The 21,985-nt window shown below is 42.1% G+C and overlaps 3 protein-coding genes across 4 annotated transcripts in view; 1 reads left to right on the plus strand and 2 right to left on the minus strand.

Annotated features, from left to right (window-relative positions):
• LOC126403715 (serine/threonine-protein phosphatase PP1-beta catalytic subunit) overlaps window positions 1-21,985 on the minus strand; it is a 659,813-nt gene that overhangs the window by 418,619 nt on the left and 219,209 nt on the right. The window lies entirely within an intron of this gene.
• The window catches only part of c17h11orf68 (chromosome 17 C11orf68 homolog), a 616,176-nt gene that overhangs the window by 374,976 nt on the left and 219,215 nt on the right, over window positions 1-21,985 (minus strand). The gene's annotated exons all lie outside the window — the stretch shown is intronic.
• Window positions 1-21,985, plus strand: part of si:ch211-200p22.4 (phosphatidylinositol-binding clathrin assembly protein) — a 130,713-nt gene that overhangs the window by 62,835 nt on the left and 45,893 nt on the right. For both annotated transcript variants that reach the window (XM_050066435.1, XM_050066436.1), the window contains exons 3-10: window positions 1,449-1,524; window positions 1,859-1,961; window positions 4,441-4,534; window positions 5,172-5,283; window positions 5,645-5,751; window positions 10,914-10,955; window positions 17,319-17,404; window positions 18,637-18,760. In XM_050066435.1, coding sequence (XP_049922392.1) covers window positions 1,449-1,524; window positions 1,859-1,961; window positions 4,441-4,534; window positions 5,172-5,283; window positions 5,645-5,751; window positions 10,914-10,955; window positions 17,319-17,404; window positions 18,637-18,760 — 744 coding nt within the window. The remainder of the gene's footprint in view (window positions 1-1,448; window positions 1,525-1,858; window positions 1,962-4,440; window positions 4,535-5,171; window positions 5,284-5,644; window positions 5,752-10,913; window positions 10,956-17,318; window positions 17,405-18,636; window positions 18,761-21,985) is intronic.

Genomic DNA, 21,985 nt, shown 5'->3' on the forward strand with positions numbered 1-21,985 from the left:
CCATTTGTCCTCCCTTGCCAGTTCTGTGTGTGCGCCACTCCAAAGGATTCTCTAATAGACGACTGGAGAAAAAAGGCAGCAGGAGAAAAGTTAATTTTTAAACATAGACGGCCCAGCCTGAGGTGATGCAAGCAGCGGAGGTTATGACATCTAAAGCAGCAGGGGTAGCAGCAGGAAGACGTGGGTTAAATCCTCCTCCCCGCTGGTGTCTCAGTGCAACAAACTGAATCCCCTCCAGCTCTGAGTTTGCTGTTCTATCGCTGACCTCTGACCTCTCTGCAAGGAGGCAAACAGAGACAAACGACAAGAAAGGACGGCTTCTAAGAACATAAAATTATAATTTAATCATCACAGTCCATTTCAACTTCTTGAGGGATTAAATGTTTCAGTTGCAGGAGAGATAACTGTGTGCTGCATTTTAATAGAAACTTTCATGTCAGTGATGAATCGTATCATTCATCGTTATTAGCTGTTGGCTAATGAGCACAAGCTATTACCATCTGTCAGACAGTGTGAATGTGTTCCAGGAGATCAGCTCTTTCTCAGTTGTCCTAAATCATCTTTTAAATAAGAGAAGATGGCCTTTGCGGAATGGTTCAAGGCATTTTTAGGATGCTCATGACCTTCGCTGGAGTAATTTAGGGGGGATCATTTTGGAAATTGTCTGTCATTCACAAACAACCAGATTTTTCCAACTAGTTTTGAAATCCAACTGGCAACCCTTATCAGAAATCTACTTGTAAAGTAATTAATTCCATTGTCCAAATGGAAGCTTTTCCCCATAATATTTTAAGTCTTAAAAAAAATCCATGGAGAATTGTGTCACTTCAGCTTTCAAATTTTTAAAAGTGACTCCATCCACAAACTTTTCAAGAAGTATAATCTGATACACAACAAGTAAAACCGATTTATTGACATTTTATTTTTAAAAGAATACTTGACCTGTAGAATGACCATTAGTATATCAGGTACTCAGCACGTTACCTTGAATTTGTGAAGAAAATGTAGTTTTTCTGGCATGCCTCCACGGTGAACGGAGAATCCAAAAAATGCCAACGTTCTCCGTGAATTGAAGTCGTTCGGGACCTCTTTGAACGACAGCATGTATTTGGCAAGAACTGAGCATACGTCTGGACAAATCAGACTTTGATTATACGGCAGAAGGTGTGAGAGTTCGTCAATGGATGTTTTGATATACTTTTGGTGTTGTTAAACGTGAGCCCCTTTTGCTTCAGTTCATAAATGTTTCCCTTTTTGGATTCTCCATTCACCGTTGAGGCGTGTGAGAAAAACAAGGTTTATGAATTCAAGGTAACACAGGGCAAGTAGCTGATATACAAAGTCATTTTGCAGTTGAAGTATTCTTAAAGTGCCATTTGTCTTTCTTGTTTTCAAACCTTTATTCGTCTGAGCATTAACCTTTGCTTCTTTTGTCTTTCTTATCTCAGCGTTTCATCCAGTACCTGGCCTCCAGAAACACCCTGTTTAACCTGAACAACTTCCTGGATAAGGGAGCTCTGCAAGGTAAAGCACACAAACACTCCTTCTTTCAGAATAATTCACAGCATTCTGTTTTAGTTTGTTTTGAAAGAACCAGATGGGCAGGATTTGCCTCAAAGGACATTACACAGAGCTCTAAAACTAATCAAGGAAACCTATTTAAAAGTCTAAATTGTAACTTTAATGTTGTTGATTTCTTGATTCAGATGCATCTGACGCAGTGCACATATCCAGTATTATATGTGTAAAACAAATAGACAGATTTTAGGACAAATGGTTGAATTAACTTGTAGCTGTGTCACATAACAAACAGTATATTTTCTTCCTTTCAACTCTCCCCTCTCCTTTTTCTCTCCAGGTTATGACATGTCAACCTTCATCAGACGATACAGCCGTTACCTGAACGAGAAGGCCATGTCCTACAGACTGGTGGCTGTGGATTTCACCAAGATGAAGAGGGGGTAGGGGAGATCTCACACACACACACAACTACAAATGGCAACCCCACTCATCATTGCACACTCATCTTGTCACACAGTAGAAAAGCTGTTTAGCTTTTGGCACTAAAGAGACAGAACAATAGACAGAAACTGAGTTAGACTCTCTTTGTAAAATCTCTTATTTAGATGACAGTTTCTGCTGCAGAAGAGTATTGTCTAAAGATGTTCTCGACAACAACACAGGCAATAATTTATTTAGTTTCAGAAGAAGTTTCCTGTTTAATTGGTTTCCGGCGCACATATGTGAGGAAAAAGAAAAGAAAAAAACTAAAATTGTTTAGTGAGCTGGGTTATGCAAAAATATATAAATATGGTCCCAGTTTCAGTTTTTTTTTTCTTTCCTTTTTTAATCAGATTTGAAAATGGTCATGTTTCTCTGCTTAAGACTTGAAGTAATGTTAATATAATGTTCCTTTTTCTGGTTAAATAAAAACTAGCTAAATATTTGTGCTTTTTATTGTGACCAACTTTTCATGACATTCCCATGCCACCTTCACGAATTGGCATAAACATTATTTTTTTCATAGTGTGTTCAGGGAAAAATAAATTCTTACCGAAAAAACACAACTTGGTTGACATTACGTAAAGTGCAGGTGATATAAGCCTGTTGGAGAAGCTGACATTTATTTTAGCCCGATTAAACCATTAGAAACTAATTCTAATATAATGATATATCCTCTGGAAAAAAACTGAAAGTATAAACTTGTCATGTGTTGATACTGTCAGTGTCTTATCTTAGTGTATTATATGTGCCCAAAATCTTACTGCCTTCAAAACGTCTGCACAAAATATCGAAAATAAAAGAAACATTTTAGTATTGTTTTTAGCTCCGTCCCACTCATGGTGAAAAGGTCAACTCATTAACAAACAAAAACAATCACTATATGCAACAAGCTAATCTTTAACAGCACATTGATGGACTGATGTTTAATGTTAACATTAAGTTTGTTCCTTTTCTTTTTTCACACTTTTGTTAAAATGCTAATATTGGTTACAGATAGCTTTACAAGACTGAAGACAAAATAATGTCCTCCCAATAACATTTGAACATTTGACTCTTAATGCAATAGCTTGTTTTTTACACAGAAGATACTGTTTGCCTCTCATTCTGATCAAAATGGAGTTAAATTAACCATAAAAGTAGTACTTTTGTGGCAGAAAAGGAAGTGATGCCCTTCATTTCTGGGGACCCTTTTCCCATTGGCTTAAGGCTTGTACCTACTTTCTGAACACAGTTTGATTTATAGTAAAAAATAAGGGGCTGTGTTAGCCCCTAACAGTAAATGGGAGGGCTTGGAGGTGAGCTTACTGTCCTCTTACTGATAGCGTCAGGTGAAAGTAAAACTAGGAAGATGCTGCTAGGACAGGAATGTTTGTCAAATATCCAGCTAAAACCTGACTTCACTGGGGTGCAGCAGTTGTGGCTGGCCTGACTTCAGTGTTTTGGACTAGACTGGAGTTTGGAACAAGAGATTTGAGCATGTGTACAGTTTGTAAGGTCACAAAAAATGGGCTGCATCGGGACGTCTGCACAAGGGGTTCATGTAGACCCATGTAGACATAGGTGGATGGTGACATTTTCGTCACATGGAGCACAACGGACCCTTGCAGATGTTGAAACTATGAACTGGCACTTAAAAAAGTGTTGTTAGGTTCATGTTAGACTCTTCTCAAAGGAGAGGGAAGCACGTAGCCTGGATGTCGTCACCATGAGGTTTCAAAACAGCCACCAGAGGCTTCAGGAAGTAGAACTAGTCCTGCACATAACCTCCCATAAAACCCCAACTTGTAGTTCTCACATTTCTGTTTTTGTACAGCCAAGCACACAAAATATAACATGATAATTAGTTAGCTTCAGAGGTGTAGGTGCAGGTGTTACCTTTAGACAGAGCCAGACGAGTTGCTCCCCACCCTTTGTGTGGTGTCACTCTACACATCTAACTCTTTGCAAGAAAGCGACTGAGCAGATTTTTCCAAAATGTCAGTTTCTTTCTGTAATGTCAGCCATTGTTATATTTCAATGCGTCCACTAATGACAACGCAGCCTTGCTGGAGACTTCTGTATGAAAGTGACAGTGGGTGCCCCAGGTTGTGTTAGGAAGCTCATTTCAATTTCAGAAAGTCCAACTGTTGTGGAATGACACCGAGTCCTTTGTCATGCCGATCCCGCTGAGCAGACACTCATTATCTATTTGCAAAATGTGTCGCAGTCGCCATTTGTTGCGAGACTTTCACCTCGAGTAGCCGTTAAGATTTTGCATTACTGAGAAACTTTTGTATTCAAAACGTTAGTTTTCTTTTTACCCCATCGTTTCTCATTATTTCTTCACTCATTTTTTGTGTACTTCTTCATTTGCATAAGAATTTCCTACAACAAGGTGCCCGCTACCACTGTGTCATTTTTTTTGTTTGTTTGTTTGTTTGTTTCCTGTTTTGTCAGGATTGACGGTGTGATGCGTACCATGAACACAGAGAAGCTGATCAAGACGCTGCCCATCATTCAGAACCAGCTGGATGCTCTGCTGGATTTCCAGGTACTAAGTGTGTGTGTGTGTGTGTGTCTTTGTGCATGCTTGTCGAAGTCGTGGTCGATTCACTTTCCAATCAAAATGTAAATTGAAACAGTCTGAAAAGTTTGAAACCCCTCGTTATTGATGGAGTATAAGAAGAATATTATGGCGACAGATTGCGAGTTTTAGCATTTGTCTGTGTCACTGTGTGTGTGTGTGTGTGTGTGTGTGTGTGGTGTGTGTGTGTGTGTGTGTGTGTGTGTGTACGTACGTACAGAGGGGAGAAGGGGATTGGGTGGGGATTTGCAGAAATTGGTGGGTGCATTGTGGTTTGTGCCAGCGAGCTTCAAAGAGCGATAAAAATGGATGGTGAAGTTTCTCATTGGAATGCATATGTGTGTGTGTGTGTGTGTGTGTGTTGCTTGTGAGAGTGTTTGTGTATGCGCATGATGTTTTTCCCCCACTTAAACTAAATTGACAGTTGCTCTGTGTGTGGAGATGTGTTTGCTTCATAGCGAGGGGAAGAGGCGCTGGTATTTGGAAGAAAGATGTTTGAAAGCGATGTTTTCTTTTATCTGAAAAGCTTTGGGAAGATGTGATAGAGCTGTTTCCTTCTCTCTTTCTGCCTCTTTCGTTCTGCTCCTTTCTTTCTACCTCTCAGGCCAACCCTAATGAGCTGACCAACGGAGTGATCAACTCAGCCTTCATGCTGCTCTTCAAAGACTCCATAAGGCTGTTTGCTGCTTACAATGAAGGGGTCATCAACCTACTGGGTAACACACACACACACACACACACACACACACACACTGCTCTGCGATAAACACAGCTTACATGCTCAGATGTGTCAGAAATGATGAGGTCTAAGTACAGCTACAGTTTGTTTTGTGTGCACAAACGCACGCCATCATGTCTGACAGATAAGCAAACAGCATCGGCACACAGTCTGGTTGCCATGGCAGCAGAGAAGGTTTTGATAAGCTGTCATGGATGTGCTAAGTGCTTCTGTTTGCTTTCAATCAATCATGCGCTGATTTTTCATGACTCCCTCCTCCCTTTAACACTTCCGTCCATTTCTTTTTTTAAATCTTTACCTCTGTTTTCATCCCTCCTTCTTCCCTTCTGTCTCCGTAGAGAAATACTTTGACATGAAGAAGAACCAGTGCAAAGATGCTCTGGACATCTACAAGAAATTTCTTTACAGGATGACGAAGCTGTCGGAGTTCCTCAAAGTGGCCGAGGTATATTCACTCGCACACCCACCCACACATACTTTAAGATTTTCCAGGGTTTTTTTTTTTTTTTTGTCAGGTTTAAACCTTCAGATTTTATTTTTGGAAGAGCAACTCCCTTGGAATTACCTTTCGACTCTTTCCTCATAATTTCTTGTCTGTTTCACATTCAGACCACATCTCCTAAACATATATATTAAAGGGACAGTTCACCCAAAAATCATAAACACATGTTTTTCCTCTTACCTGTAGTGCTATGTATCAATCTGGATTGTTTTGGTGTGAGTTGCCGAGTGTTGGAGATATCAACCATGGAGACGCCTGCCTTCTCTCAAATATAATGGAACTAGATGGCACTCAGCTTGTGGTGCTCATAGTGCCAAAAATACATTTGAAAAACTCAACAGCAATGTCTCTTTCCAGAAATCATGACCTGGTTACTCAAGATAATCCACAGACCTTGTTGTGAGCAGTTTCATGTAGGAACTTTTTTCTTTCTACCAAACTACCCCTGCCAACCGCATCACTGTGCAGAAGGAAGAGTGCATCTACTCATGGATGAGAGGCTAGCTAGCAGTAAATGCATTCTTCCTTCCTCTTGGTGATACACTCGGCGAATATAATCTGATAGAATGAAAACAGTTCCTACATAAAACTGCTCAAGACAAGGTCTGTGGATTATCTTGAGTAAATGGGTCAAGATTTCTAGAAAGAGACACTGCTGTTGAGTTTTAAAATGTACTTTTCTGGCGCTTCAAGCACCACAAGCCGAGTACAATCAAGTAGTGATGTGCGGGTCAGGGTTTTTAAAAACCTGCACCAACCTGGCCCTTTATAAGAGCCAATATGACCCACATGACCTGCAGACAGTTTTGTTGACCCGGACGCAACCTGAAACCCTCAAACTGGAGCTGAAAGTTTCTGATAGTGACCATCGCTGGTAGCAACCTTTTTGCTGTTGGCTATATTGTATGTCATTTCCAGTTAATATCAGAACATGAAACGTGTGTTTTCTGCTTAAAAGTTCAAATGTCGGAAGACAGCAAGCACTCACCCATTTTTTTAGTGGTTACATTAGGCTCTCAAGCACACAGCTGATAACTTACATGGTTTGTTTACATGAGCGCACAACTGATATGTACAGTGATTTGCTTTCATGATATAATAGTGTAGACGGAAAGACGTTTGCTTGCTGTTAGGACATGGTGTTTGGAATAGATATTCTTAAATTGAAAGAGATGGTGGAAGGTGGACTGTTGCATGTTTTTTCTTTAAGTTTTTGAATCAGTGGTTCCCAACTGGTGGGTAACAGGTCCATTTTGAATTGACTTTTAAGTACAGTGAATTTCCATCACAGAACTTTTATTTTGAAGTGCTGTTTCCTGCTTTAGAGTGAGTGACTAATAGACAGCTGCTTGAGAGAGACAGCAAACTAGCTCAACGACATGGTCAAATGCAAGGTTGATGCTGAATATATTAAACTGTGTGGACCTTGAACTAATGACTAAGGAGAAATCTGGACCCCGTTGCTGAACCAGATGGGAGCCACTGATTTAAATAACTCAGAATTCTGCTTTACATGTCTACGGTTGATAGCACAACACTCTGCGACTCACACGGAAACAATCTAGACTGATAAATAGCACTACAGGTGAGAGGAAAAACATGTTTTAATTTGGTGTGAGCATGTCTCTTTAACACACAATTAACACCTGTATACACACACCACTCGGATAGGTGCACTTTCCACATAAAGACCCCATACTGCCAAAGATTTTTGCTCACACAGCTACTGTTCCACATGCAGACAAGAGACTGGCCCTCACTGCCCCACATTTGCTGTGCAGACACTTACACGCATACATATATATGTATATATATATGTATACACCCAGAATAACCCCAAAATGGAGGATGTGGTTAGGCGCTCCGTTAGCTCCCTCTCCCTCTGCTCCCCACACTCCTCCATCTAATCCTCTCTCCTCCCCTCTCCTCCTGACAAAGATGGATACTCGTGCGGCTCTCCTTCGCCCAGTGCCCACAGATCATCCCTCTTTCTTTCCTACCTCCCGTGCCCTCTTCCAGCCCTCCCTCCTTTGTTTCAGCAGACTTAAAAACAGTGAGAATCAGCTACTGTCACTTCAGCAGGAGAAATACATCTCTGGTTCACGTTTTCTGCATTAATGTACATTAAAACAAATGGTCCCAACCAAGTCCCTTTGTCTTTATAATTAGATTTAAAGGAGCTCCCTGGGTAATTAAGTGTGCTTTTTTTATTTTTACAGACACAATTTAAAACAATGGTGCTTAATTAAAAAATACAACATACATTCAGCAATGAGTTGCTTTGTGTTTTACACTACATGCCTCAAACGTGTCATAGCTTTTTCTTTTCAAAGCTTAACTCAACCTGAGTGAGGCTGTCTGATATGGTACTTGGGGACTTAAAGGGTTCAAAAATCAACCCTAAAAGCACTCAGAGTACAAGTTGTTGGCACACCCACTGTGATAAGACATGTCTAGTATATATTATCTCCATAAATTGACAACTTTCTCAGTAGATTTTGCACATTATTGCACGCTAACAGGCCTTACACGTGGCCTTTAACCTTTTACCACCCACTGTCCTGCCCACATGATTCTACTGTAGTACAACGCAGAACTTCCACAGATGGCTGGTTCCACTAAAAGTTGCATGGACATGAAATATTTATGGGTTTTGTTAGGTTAGACTCTTGTTTTTGTGGGTATTGTGGTCATTTTCAGAAACAATGCAGTGTTGTAATAATAATCCAGGTATAATTCATGGTAGAGGGCCTTAAAAATATGGCGTCTCTTTACCATCAATGCAATTTGACGGTCCAACAGTTAAATAAATGCTCAAAAAAGTTCTATTGATCAAAAATAGTTCATAATTTCTCCTTTACCTTTTCTTCCTACACCTTTAAAGGAATACTTCACCCACAAAATTAACATTTGTACATCAATTACTCACCTTGTGTTACAGCTGAAATACATGGGGCACGGATGTGATGCGTCACATAGGCAGGGCGGAGCAGACTCCATCTTTGTAGCATGAGGTTGCTGCCACCTTCACTGAGTTTTAATAGTAATAATGCAGCTGGTTATGAAAGGTTTGGAAGCGTATAGGCTATCTTAACTGGTACTGAATTAATTAACTGGATCGTTTTAACAACAGGAGTCGCTGATTTGATTGATTTATTTTAAGGTGAATTGAAAAAACACAAGGTTGCTCTGCTGCCTCACATTGCCTCTGGTACAAAGAGGAATTCATTTGAGTCACGTTTAAATAGACTGTACCAGTTATTTACACAGATCTGTGTTGTTTGGACCTGTTAGAGGGCCACTGAGCTGCAGTTAGAGAAAAGAAAAGACCAGCCGTAGTAGTGTGTTGGCCTGTAGCAGCTTTAGATTATTATTGATTGCAACGGTAGGAGATTTTCACAGATAGATAACCATCTCAGAAAATTTCACGGTGTAAAGTATTACACAATTATTATTATCATCAGTCGCAATGACCCTTAAGGGAATGAAAACAGAGGTTTCTTCTGGTTAAACAAACACTTCATTATAATTGAAACTTGAAACCAATTGCCAAAAGTATTTGTAAGGGACCTTTTTTGAGCAGGTTGCGTCTGAGGTTGCTAAGAAACCTCAGACACACAAGGTACCATAGCCCGTTTACCTGAGCTGATCTTCTTCCGACGCATTTTATAAGCGTGTAGGCCTTCGTCAATGGGACAGATGTAAATCTCTGGGTAGCCCTGCACTAAAATGATCAACGTCTTCTCTATATTTATCATAGACTGATATTTACAGAAGAAGGGAAAGATATCTGTCGGCTGAGATTGGTTGGTCCTTGTCACATGACATGCGGTGTGCGCTACTGCGTTCCAAAAGTTGAACCTTTGAGGGCGCAAAAAACGCGGCACGTGTATGGTTCCTGAAAAGTCTGACAGGCAGTTGAGGAAAGGAGATGCGCACGAGCAGTTGATGTTCTTTGTCCAATTGCTTTTTCTTTCAGCACCACAGACAAGCAAATGTACACGCTATAATAACAATTAGTTTTTATACCACGGTGTACTGTTTGCTACGACCCTAGTTGGTTATTCTACGTGTAGCACCGAGTCTGTGTCCCAACTATTTCAGCTGTTACGTTGAATTCCTGGAAAGAGCTTTGTTTTTCTCGCCTGCTTCTACAGTGAACGAAGAATCCAAAAACGTTAAAAATACTTGGTTAATAGAAGTCATAGTCGGCTGCATTTCAACACAAAGTTTGTCCCATGTCGATTTATCCAGTCCCTCAGTACTTCCAAGACACATGTGTTTTCCACCTTGGAGGCACGCCAGAAACACAAAGTTTACCTCCTAAATTCAACATAACACAAGGGTGAGTAATTGATACACAGTTGGGGGGTGAAGTATTCCCTCAATTACAGCTTCCCTCTTTGGCTGACTTTCAATTATTGAAATCAGAAACTTTGGCCTGGATTCATCTGGGCTGTCACTTCAGAATAAAAAAGACGCTGCCAAGATTTTTATACACTTGATGGAAATATAAAAATCTAGAAATAAAGGAACTAGATGTCTAGATTGGCATCTTTAACGAAGGGGGAATGCTCATCATTTATGTTTTCTGCTGATAGATCTGACGTTAAAGGTGTGTCTAACAACCAAGGTCATGTTTTAAAAGTCCCCGGCTCAATGTTCTTTATCTGTGTCCTGAAGAGTCACTCTAATGTTACCTGTCTGAGTTGTTCTGGAGACGATTTGGGCGTAGCTGTCCTTTTATAAATGTGTTCACTGTCGCCACATCATTAGTCATCAGTCGCCATGCCCGCTCTCCCTCATTGGTCAGACATATTTATCACTGTCCAATCATCATCGTCATTCACTGTGAGGATTGGTTGCCTCCTCGGCCAATCCAGATGTCGAAAACTTTTCCTTGTTTATTTCTGTTGTCGTTTATGTTGACACTGCCACTGCATGAAGTAATGACTCCCCTGTTTTTTTTTCTTTTTCTCATCTTATTTATTTATTTATTTTTTTTTTTACAAATGGACCCTGCTCTTCTCTTTCTTTTCTTCTCCATTTTATCCCACCTACCTTTCTCCCTTTTTTATTTCTGTTGATTTGTTTTTTGACGACAGCAAGTTGGAATAGATCAGGGTGACATCCCAGATCTCTCGCAGGTCAGTGTACATCTCACCTCCACTTCCTCCTCTCTCTTTCTCTAATCCTCGGTCCCTTTCTTCCTCCTACCTTCTCGCCTTTTATCTGGCTCTCAACACTTCATGTGGTTTCATTGCTTCCTCTGTACTCACACCTTATTTAACCCCTACATATACCTGTGCTCCCTCCTTACCCACTCATTCTCTCTACTTCACTCTCCACCCACTCATCTTTATTTCAAACAAACCATCTCGTCTAACCCGATCTTAGTCTAGGCAACTCCCCTCTGGTTTGATTGATTTCCTGCTTTCTCTTTCACTTCTAAATGCTCATTAAAGACCCAACAACAGGCTGGAGTGTGTTAAGTTGGCCTGCTTAAACACTGCGCCGTCAGCAGGCCTCCTGCAGGTTTCATCACGTGGATTTGAAACCCTGAGCAACATGCGAACAATGAGCTTAGACCTTGGATGTGCAAAAATAATGATAATTGCAACAACAATGGGCTGGAAAACAAGACAGCGTGGCTGCAGGGGAATAGACATGATTTCTGTTTTTAATCGTCAAGGATAAATTTGCCTTTTTTATCTTATTGTGAATTCAGAGGAATCACTTCAAGCATGGTTTTTAATCCTCCTGTTGGTTTATGGGAGGACCTGAGAGAGACTGTATATCCCTGGTTTAGCAGGCGCACATGAGGCTGAAACACTGAGGCAAGATTTTAATAGGCATTTAAAATTCAGCTTAATACTGTGAGCTGTCATTTGTAAATCAGCTTGTTTTATCTTCTTGGTGATCAGAGATTTAAAATAAAATCCATTTCCTGTGATAAAATATATATAATGTTAATTTTTGATCAGGTTTAGTGTTAAAATGATTAGTGGATTATTCACTGGGTAGAAAATTAAACAACAGTTAAATCAGAGGCTGCAGCTAACAATTATTTTCAATTATCAGTCAGTCTCCTGATTGTAGTCCCTATTAATCAATTCATCGTTTGATCTGTAAAATGCACAACATGATTTCGTACAGAGGAAAGTTGTTTATCAAACGTGAGATTTGCTGCTTTTGTCTGTTTTCCACATTGTAAATTGAACATTTGGGTTTTTTTTTTTTTTTGGGTTCTGTGCCCCTGTACCCCTGTTCTGTGCACCTACGCAGAACAGGGGTGTTGTGGGTAACCTTACCTCACAGTGGAGCCTCAAGTAACCTAATGGGTCGATTAAATGTGTGTCAAGAAGCAGGTTCAAAATTGGTATAAAAAAGTAAGCACTGTACAAGTTGTACATGAAAGTAAAAAAGAAAGCCCTGCACGTTCGCTTATGACAGCCTGGAGGTCCACATTTAACACAGTTTCTTCGTCACTGTCTCTGCTGTGCTTCCACAGTCGGCTGCTGACGTAAGTTTTTTCAAACAAAAATGGAGCAAAGTTTAATTCCAAGTATCAAAGGAACCCTGAGTTTAAGTATCTGAATCAGGAATCCCTACAAAGAACTGACTGACTTATAGTGGTGAGCATGAACTTGTTAGAAGAGCATGTTCACTTTGGGGATTTTGGTGAACTGACCTTGGCCGTTTGTAACAAATGAACGTGAGCTCACACTCTACAGTGAATGAAGCAAATGCACTGTGTCTAAGGCTGCTTTCAGACCTAGAGTTGTCTTGCTTTGGTCTGAATCAGGGACTAATTTTGTCTCAAAGTTGCATAATTGCCTAGAGTTGGTTCGTGTTCTCACGGCAGCATTTACAAGCAGACCAGATCAAATGCCTTGTGTGAGAAAGCTGCTCTTGATTGGTCAGAAATTCCATGTGGGAAAAATCCAGGAAGTAAACAAAACGTTGAAGAAGAGTACACTTGCAAGATAAATGTGACACTTTCTAATGTCACAATGGAGGGACAACTACGCAGGTTGATTTTAGCACTGCTCATCGTGGACTATATTGCTGTCATTGTTCATTTTAGTCAAACCATACAGTTTGAAAACGATTTCAGATTGAGTTTGGAACACGTTCTCGCCACAAACGAACTGCACCAGAGTTTGTTTGTAGCCAGACCGAGACCACCTCTTCAAGAAGGTCTCAGTCCGGTTGTTTTGGTGCACACCTGAGTGTGATGAAGGTCTCAGTCCGGTTGTTTTGGTGCACACCTGAGTGTGATTGCTGTGTTCATACCTGTCCAAACGAACCACCCTTGGGGGGCAAACGAACTTGACCTCGATTGAACTGAACCAAACAGGGCAGGTGTGAAAGCACCCTTACACGGTGTTGTGTCAAAGATTGTCTCCCAGTCAGTTCACATTTCCTCCTAAATCTGAACCAACCTATTTGAAGTTTTATGACCCAGTCAGTGCAGATTCCGATGGAAAAATGTCCCCTTTTTAATACAAACTGTGCCCGACTGGTCTGAAAACACATCTGCAACAAATTTGAAACAACACATTGAGCTGAAGCAACCAGCCTTGGGAAATATTTGCAAGTGAACGATGATCATAATACGTTACTTTATTTGAAAAACGGGAGAAATGAACCTTAACTAGCAAATTTTTTGGGACTGTTAACTCAGTTCAGAATAAAAATTGCTAATTATGAACCTGAACTAGTTCATTTGAACCTGTGTGAACCGGACTTAGAGCTCGCTTTTGTGGAGTCTGAACATGCACAACGCCGCTCATTCATCCAAACTGAAAATAATCAGTAGCTGCAGCCCTGTTGAGATTTACACTTTACGAAACAGCAAGTACTTTGGCACATACTCATGTTGAAAAGTTGGCACTTTGGAGCTTTTCTGCCTCGAGAAATCTTTACAGAGAGATCCAACTGTAACTTTTTACAGCCTCAGTGAAATGTGACCTTGGTCTTTCGTTACTAAAAAATCATTACAGAGTGTAAAGCTGGAAGTTAACAGCATGTGGATTGACTGTGTGGGTTTTGAACTCGTAGTAAAAGTTTGCTGAGGTCCTTAAACAGACGTTTCTCTTCTCCCTCGTCTGTCGCAGAAAACAAAAGGATCATACATTGTAGGTGGTGGGTTGCATACTGTACTGCTTACCCCCTCCAACCTGCTTAACCCCCCTGCATGAACTCCCTATATCCTCGTGTATGTGTGGATATATGTGTGTGTGTGCGCAGACGGACACACTCTACCTCATACACTCGCAGGCATGCTCTTGTTTTTTCCCTTCCTGTGTGGAGCGATCTGGTGCTGAGTTCAATATGTGTGTGTTGGCCTCAGGTGGCTTGCTTGTAGCTCTCACACACACACACACACACGCACACCAAACTGCACACACAGAGCTCTGGCACGACAAGCAAAAGGCCATGAAACCTCATGAATAGAAAATGAGGCTTCACCCCTCCGCCCCTCCGTCTACATCTGCATGAAAGAATCCCTGCACTGGGTTTCGACTCGCTCATTTAATTTCCACCCTCCTCCTTAGATGTTGTTTATTTCATGTTTGTCATGCACAACATCATTGCTTCAACATGCATGCATGGCGGAGGTGCTTTAATAGTGAATGACCTGAGTAATAATTGAGTGAAAAAGGAAACACGAGAGAGGAGAAGAGGAGGATTCAGTCTTTCTTTGTTTTCTTAGGATGACTTTTTACCTCCGTCTCCCTGCCTTCCAAAGTTAGCGCTATCACTGAACGTCTTCGGATTAAAGCTACACACACAATATGTCAGATCCTGCAGAGTGTGTGTGTTTGTGTGTGTCAGAGCTAATATTGACCAGGTGTACACATGGTCCTCTTTTCACCTATTCAGACCCATTGGCAGTTAAAGATGGTCTCTTTCTCTTCTGCGAGTCGCTGTTTCTTTAACAACCAGGCAACAGTTTTGGCAAGGACCTGCTGTCTAGCCAGCCGCAGAGAACTCCAAAACACTCCCAAATGTGTGTGTGTGTGTGTTTGCGTGTATGCCTGCATGTCTGCAGCCCTACTGACAGCACACTTTGCATTCTTGTGGACGGAGAGACAGACATGACGTTGTCATATTTTCTTAGTGGAAGAATTTCCTCTCCTCTCTCCTTCAGCAGGAGGAGAGCTGAACTGTTTCGTACGGAGATAGATTTGTCTCAATAGTATTTGTGTGAACAGATCGACAGTCCCTTTGTTAATGTGTATAACTTAAATGTATAACAACTTTCACAAAAATTAAAAAAAAAGACTTGGTGTGCGCAAAACGGCACATCCGCAAGCGTGGAATTTAGATTCACAAAGTATCTGTTTGACAGTTGTAAATGTTGGGAAGATATTGGCTTTGATTTCTTTGTAAAATAATTAAACATATTCACAGATATTTTTTGTTGTAAAATGGCAAAAGGCAGCCCCATTAAATTTGAGCTTGACCATTCTGGAGTGCAGCTTAGTGATGCTGGTGAAGACTCTCAGTCATGCGGCTCTTGAGTTTCTTGAAGATGTTTCACCTCTCATCCAAGAAGCTTCTTCAGTTATAACGGACTGGTGCGCAGTCGCAGGCTTTAAACCCTGTGTAGGTGTGAACCCTTACAGGGTCATTGAGGTCAGGTGACCTCTGAGTTATAAGCCCTTTTAAACAGGAGTTGTGCAAATTTGCAGGAAAGCCCAATCAGGGTTCATTCAGCATTGGCAGTATAAAAACAAAATTGGGGAGTGCGGCAAAATGCCACCTACTTTTGTTTATACAGAACGTGGCTTTTTTGGGGCAATGGGGGGCGTGAGCAAGTAACAAAACGTGTAGCTCAGCCTATGACGTAACTAGTGGCGTGGGAGGGAAGCCGCGGCTAGTCAGTCCTTCTGCGATTCTCTTGTAAGTCGACCCGTTCTTCACCGTTCCCGTCATCTGACGGTTAATGCCCTCTTCGTTTGCGAGGACAAGGAGGGCGCTCAATTCCTTGTCTCCCCAGTTGCTCATCTTTACAGTGTCTGTCAGGTTTGTGTTTCCCTCTTGCTACTAGCTGCTCGCTAATTCCTGCTATCAGCTGTTTCCTGTTAGTCCACCACCAGTGGCTCGCACGTGTGGCGTCATCAACTGCTCCTCCCACAAGTCATCAACAGCCCCTCCCATGGTGGAAGGCCGCCTCTGTCTTTTTAAACCGAAAAGGTTCCGCCAATATGACTACCCTACGAGGCGGAAAATTGGGCACCTCGGATCAACTCGCCAATCCGGCTTTGTGTGTCTAAACGCTCGCAGCTTGCCGGCAAAACGGCCCAACATTCGCTGGAAATCTGGCAGTGTAAAAGGGGCCTCAGAGTGATCAGGTAACTTGGGGATTGTTGCTACTTAACCACAGTAGACCCAATTCAGCTGCAAATTCAAGTTCAGCTCTAGCTGCACGACACCATATCTTCAGAGATCATTAGGTGCCTCGTTAATACTCAAAAACCATGATCTCCTCACACAGATAATATCTATCTCCACAGATTCTCTCCCTGCCTGTTTAGTTGTAGACGTGCATTAAAGAATTGTACTGTTAGTAAAGCAGCCGTCTCGCTCGCTTTCGCCCTCTTGTTCCTCGTGGTTTTTGAGCATTAACGAGACACCTAGCAATCTCTGAAGAGATGGTGTGGTGCAGCTGGAGGTTAACTTGAATTTGCAGCTGAATTGGGTTTTCTGTAGTAGCGTAGCAACAATCCCCAAGTAACCTGATCACTAAGTTGTACTCCAGAACGGTCGAGCTCAAATTTAATGCAGCTGCTTTATGCCATCTTACAACAAAGAGCATTTTAAAGACTCTCGGCCTCACTCGCTCCTCTGGGCAAGTAATTAAGAAAAGGTAAATGAAATTAGAGTTTAATCTCAATCCTCATGTGGAATGAATGTGCAGAGATTCGGTTAAACTAGAGCAGAGACGACCAGTCGGGGGTACAGAGTGCATCCTGGCACTCGCTGTGCAAGTATGACAGGACCTCACCGTGCGAGGGACACTGAGAGATAAGCGAGACAAAAGGGCAAAACACAGCAAAGGGAAGTTGAACGAGGGGGAAAAAGTGAAAGAAACGGCACAGAATCTATTGCCCTCTGCTCATGTGAAGAAGAAGAAGAAGAAGAAGTGGCGCGACCTCTCCTCCGCTTTCCACCTTTTTTCCTTGCTCTTTGTTTTTCAACCTCCTCCTTTGTTCTCTCTCTCCTTTGAGTCTCCTGCTAACAGTGCGAGTGTTTGCTGCATGTTGCCATGGCTATTCTTGGAGCCTGATGAACTCTGTTACCTTCCTGTGAGACCAACTAACTCTGGGTGCTTTGTTTGTGCGTGTGTGTGTGTGTGTGTGTGTGTGCGCACTACTGTATGTGTAGGCAGGTCTTTTTTGTGCATATGAGAGAGAAAGAAAGTGAGAAAGGGATTCTCAAAAACTTGATTGCTGAATTTCCTTCTCCTTTCCTTGTTCTCATGTTTATGTTTCTTTCAGGCCCCCAGCAGCCTCCTGGAGGCTTTGGAGCAGCACCTGGCTTCTCTGGAGGGCAAGAAGACCAAGGAACTGAATGCAGACACCAGGTAGACGTCTTAATCGGCAGTTCCATCGGCTCTTATTGAGCACATATCGAACACTGTTAAAAACCAAAACATAAAAAGCCAGTTTTAAAGTAGGAAAGGATGGCTGCCTAAATTTATCTCAAAATCTGTCAAGACCTTTGAGACTAAATAAGAAATATTTAAAGGAACGGTGTGTGAGATTTAGGGGGATTTAGTGACATCTAGTGGTGAGGACTGTAGATTGCAACCTGCTGAAACTTCTCCTGATTTGAAATCCCTCAGTGTTCATTGCTCAGGAGGTTTTTACTGGTAGAGGAAATATTCACAGAGGTCTCTCTCTCTCTAAAACAAACTGACCTGGTAAATTTTAACCAGTAAAATCACTGAATAAAGCAGTTTTATGGAAATGAAAAATCTGGGTTTTGCTGATGCTGCTTGTCGCGAGGAGGCTGTGAACTATGGTGGCTAGAGCCAGTGTTTGGGTCGTCTGTTCTGGGCTACTGTAGAAACATGGCGGTGCAACATAGCGATCGCTGGCTGATGGTGTCACCTTCAACTCAGCTGGTTAAATCGCTGGCAAGCTGGTTTTAGAATTTAAAGCACCTGTTTCAAGAGCCAATCAGCTTGTGGTGAAGTCCACTGGTCAAGTCAAAATGACTGCAAACTGGAGACGAGCTCTCTGTTTCCGTTCCCACATTGTGCCAGTGTCGGACGGTGGGTCGCTGCTGCTGCTTGCTGTATATGCTTTTACCCCCTCACACACACATTCTCATTGACTGATTAATTGGCGCTGGTTACATATATTAATGTGGTGTATTTATTATGAATACAGTCCATTTGATGCTCGTTTTGTTTTTGTATTTCGCCGTTTCATCACTACTACAAAAGCAGCTGTAGCCAATATCTCACTATCACTATCCTCATTCATATTTTAAGAAGTTACAAATTATATTCAGCCACAAAATCAGCCTGAAAAGGTGGAAATCAGAACGGAAGTACAGAGAGATGTTGCATAGAGAAGATACACCATCTCATCAAGTTGGTGTGAACGTTGCAGAGCAGCGAATTGCAACTAGTTTCATGTTTCAACTCGTCTTGTTGCGAATCTTTGGTCTGAACTGGGCTTAACGTAACGAAAAAATGGCGCTTCTTATTTTCAAGTGATTTTACACTGAAGCAAACATTCTACTATTGCCAATATGTCCACCTAAATCCTTCACACTGGACCTTTAAGTTTGACTTGTGTGTTGCAGAGCGTCCACCTTGTCCAGCGCCGTCTCATCTCTCTCCTCCACCGGCATGTCCTTCAGCCGCATGGATGAGAAGGAGAAGCAGCAGGCCCTGGAGGAGGAGCAGGCCAGACTGCAGGCTCTTAAGGTAACAGATTTTACACTTTTATACCAAATCACCTCTGAATCAGGGGGTCAGAGTGAGTGCTGTGGCAGCAGAACGACTAGCGGCAGCAGCAGCAGGTGTAATAGTCACTGCTGTCACCCCGTCTTCCCCTCTCACTCTGATTCAAGCAGCTCTCAGGATTTATGAGGGATGTATTTTGATTTTAGGCCCCATTTACAGCTGGCTTTAATGTGATCTGTACTTCATACATTATTATACCTATTGTTATCCCTACCTGCCATTTTTGGTTTTATTATTAATGTAACTTTTATCAGACTTCTCACAGCTCCCTCTAGGGCCACAAAAGGCTTTATTTAACTTTCTTCACATATACAGAAGTGCTTCTCAAGAACTATAAGTGGATCTGAATGTGTAAAATCAATGTATTACCCCTTTGACACTTGTTATCCCTTATCCAGATACAGATCATATGTTATTGGGATGTGTAAATTGGGTCTTTCACACCACATATAGTTGTTGCTGTATTTTTTTTCTGTTTGAACTGTGTGTAACAACAACAGAGAGCTGCTGAGAGCCAAACATGTTTAGGTCAGAATATAAAGCAAATGAAAGGGATTCTGAACTTTATTCTAAAATGTTTTTTTAATGATTTTGCAGATGATTTTATGAACACAGAATTTTTGTTTTGTTAACATTACTTAGTCATGCTATTGAGGTTGCTATTAAGGTAACAAAACTGTATGCACAAAATTCAGATTTTGGTCTTACAGCAGTCACATCTACAAAACAACAACAAAACTAGACATGGTAGCTATCAGACTAATTAAACCTGCTTGTAAGAACAAGTAAAGAAAAGTGTGAAAAGTCAACCATGAAATTAAAATGATATACTGCTGATTTTACGAGATACAGAAATGGGTGAAGCACAGCATTCATTCTCAGGCTAAGTTTTTACATCATCTAAACTAAACCGTCACATCACAAAAATCAGCTTGAAATGACGTGTAACTGCAGTCATTCCTTAGACTGACTGACTGTGCTAGCAGAGTCACAGTATTCTTCAAATCTGTAGCAACAGCATAACATTTGAATCCTTACAAATGGCGTAACCTTAAGAAACCCTGCAAGCACTTGTAGGCCCTGACCACCAGTTTTTCCCCACTCCTCATCAACAACAATACCACACAGAAAAGTGTCCCACCATCTGCTGGTTTGACCACGTCTGATCCAAAACCAACATTTCTGGTGGACTTTAAACCGTGGCCGCTGAGGTGCACCTAATAACACTGGGCACAGCAGCTGCCTTTGTTCATCCGTGAAGTGGTGGAGCAGTGGGCCTGCTAAGTTTAAGTGTAAAGTAGTCATTAGACAAAGTAGTGCTAACCAACCGGTAGTGTGCTGTTGTTGTAATTGTTTCTGACATAAGCACATTACGCAAAGCAACACTGGGCATGCCGAATCAAGGAGATGACGTCATTGTTTCTCGAACTCACTCAGTTTACATGTCCGTACAGATACACAGTAACCCAAACATTGAAAATCTTCACCTCATAGTAGGTGTTTTATAAAAGCTCAGTTTTAGTGACCTAAAACTCTGTGGATGAGAGGCCAAAACGTATATCTGTATACATGTGAACTGTCCATCCATCATTTTCAACCGCTTATCTAAAGCAGGGTTGCGGGGGGCAGCAGGCCGAGCAAAGCACCCCAGATGTCTCTCTCCCCAGTAACACTTTCCAGCTCCTCCTGGGGGCCAGATGAGATATGTAATCCCTCCAGCGTATTCTGGGTCTGCCCCGGGGCCTCCTACCAGTGGGACATGCCAAACACCTCTAACAAGAGGCACCCAGGAAGCATCCTGATCAGATGCCCAAACCACCTCAACTGACCCCTTTCGACGCGAAGGAGCAGCGGCTCTACTCCAAGCTCCTTACTCTATCTCTAAGGTTGAGCCCAGCCACCCAATGGAGGAAACTTATTTCGGCTGCTTGTATCCGCGACCTCATTCTTTCAGTCACTACCCAGAGCTCATGACCATAGGTGAGGGTTGGGACGTAGATGGACCTGTAAATTGAAAGCTTTGCCTTTTGGCTTAGCTCCCTCTTCACCATGATGGACCTGCACAGCACCTGTATCACTACAGATGCAGCGCCAAAACGCTGATCCATCTCAAGCTTCATTCTACCCTCACTTGTGAACAAGACCCAGAGAAGTAGTGCAATGATGTTGGACATTACAGTGTGTGTGATCAATACAAATGCAGATGACACTGTGCTGATTACATAAGGCGATATGTTCTTTATACTGATGACCGTTTTCTTGAAATTAGATTCAAAGTATTGCAGTATGTGGCCTTGCTGACAACATCGCAATATACCGAATTGAACCCCTGTATATGTGCTGTATTGCCAGTTTTTTCCCAGTAGCTATGATAGTGCAGCACTCTGCTGTGCTGTAGAAACCACACTGTGCTGGTGCTGAAGGCTGCTGATATTGTCCACCAACTTTGCTGTTTGGTGAGCTCTGAACTCCAGTTGAGGATAAAGGCCAAGAGTCTCAGTGGCGAGCCGAGCAATAGAAAAGTCAAGTGTAAAATGTGTTGACATTTCTTGCTCCAGCCCTGGGAGTCCTGCCTTACAGCAAACTGTAATTGAGTAAGAGCAGTGAAGCTACAAAACAGGCACACAGCAGCTCAGTGTGAGTGTGCGCGCGTGTGCATGTTAAGCATGCGTACATCCTGGCAGAGGAGATACAGTATGTGTCGAGCAGTGTTGCCAGTATCTCTGCGAGCTTTGTTGATCTGTGTGTGTATATGAAGCATGTGTACACCCTGGCAGATTAGGGAGCCGTGTGTGCTGCCAGTGTGTCTTGGTGTGTTTGTTTGTGTGTGCGGTTGATTGGATTTTAGCGCGCTGTTTACTCTGTGCCCTTGGTTGCCCTGTTTCTGCCAAGGTCCACTGATTACCTTTGGGTTTAGTTTGAAAGGAGAGGGAAGATAAAGTGAGTGAGAACATAACAGAGTAAGAAGCAGAGTGAGGGAGCCGGGGTGAGCAGGGGTCGTCCAAATACTCGAGTCCAGCTGTCTGCGCGCTCTGGTGTCCATATGGACTCAACACACACATACACACACACAAAACCACTTACACACTACAGCTACTGTCCAGCTGGGGCCTTAACCCAAACAATAACATCAGTTCCCATTTGTTCCTTGCTACACTGTCAGAATATAAATGAAGAGGAGTCGGC

Source organism: Epinephelus moara, chromosome 17 (assembly GCF_006386435.1).
Source record: "Epinephelus moara isolate mb chromosome 17, YSFRI_EMoa_1.0, whole genome shotgun sequence".
Taxonomy (NCBI): domain Eukaryota; kingdom Metazoa; phylum Chordata; class Actinopteri; order Perciformes; family Serranidae; genus Epinephelus; species Epinephelus moara.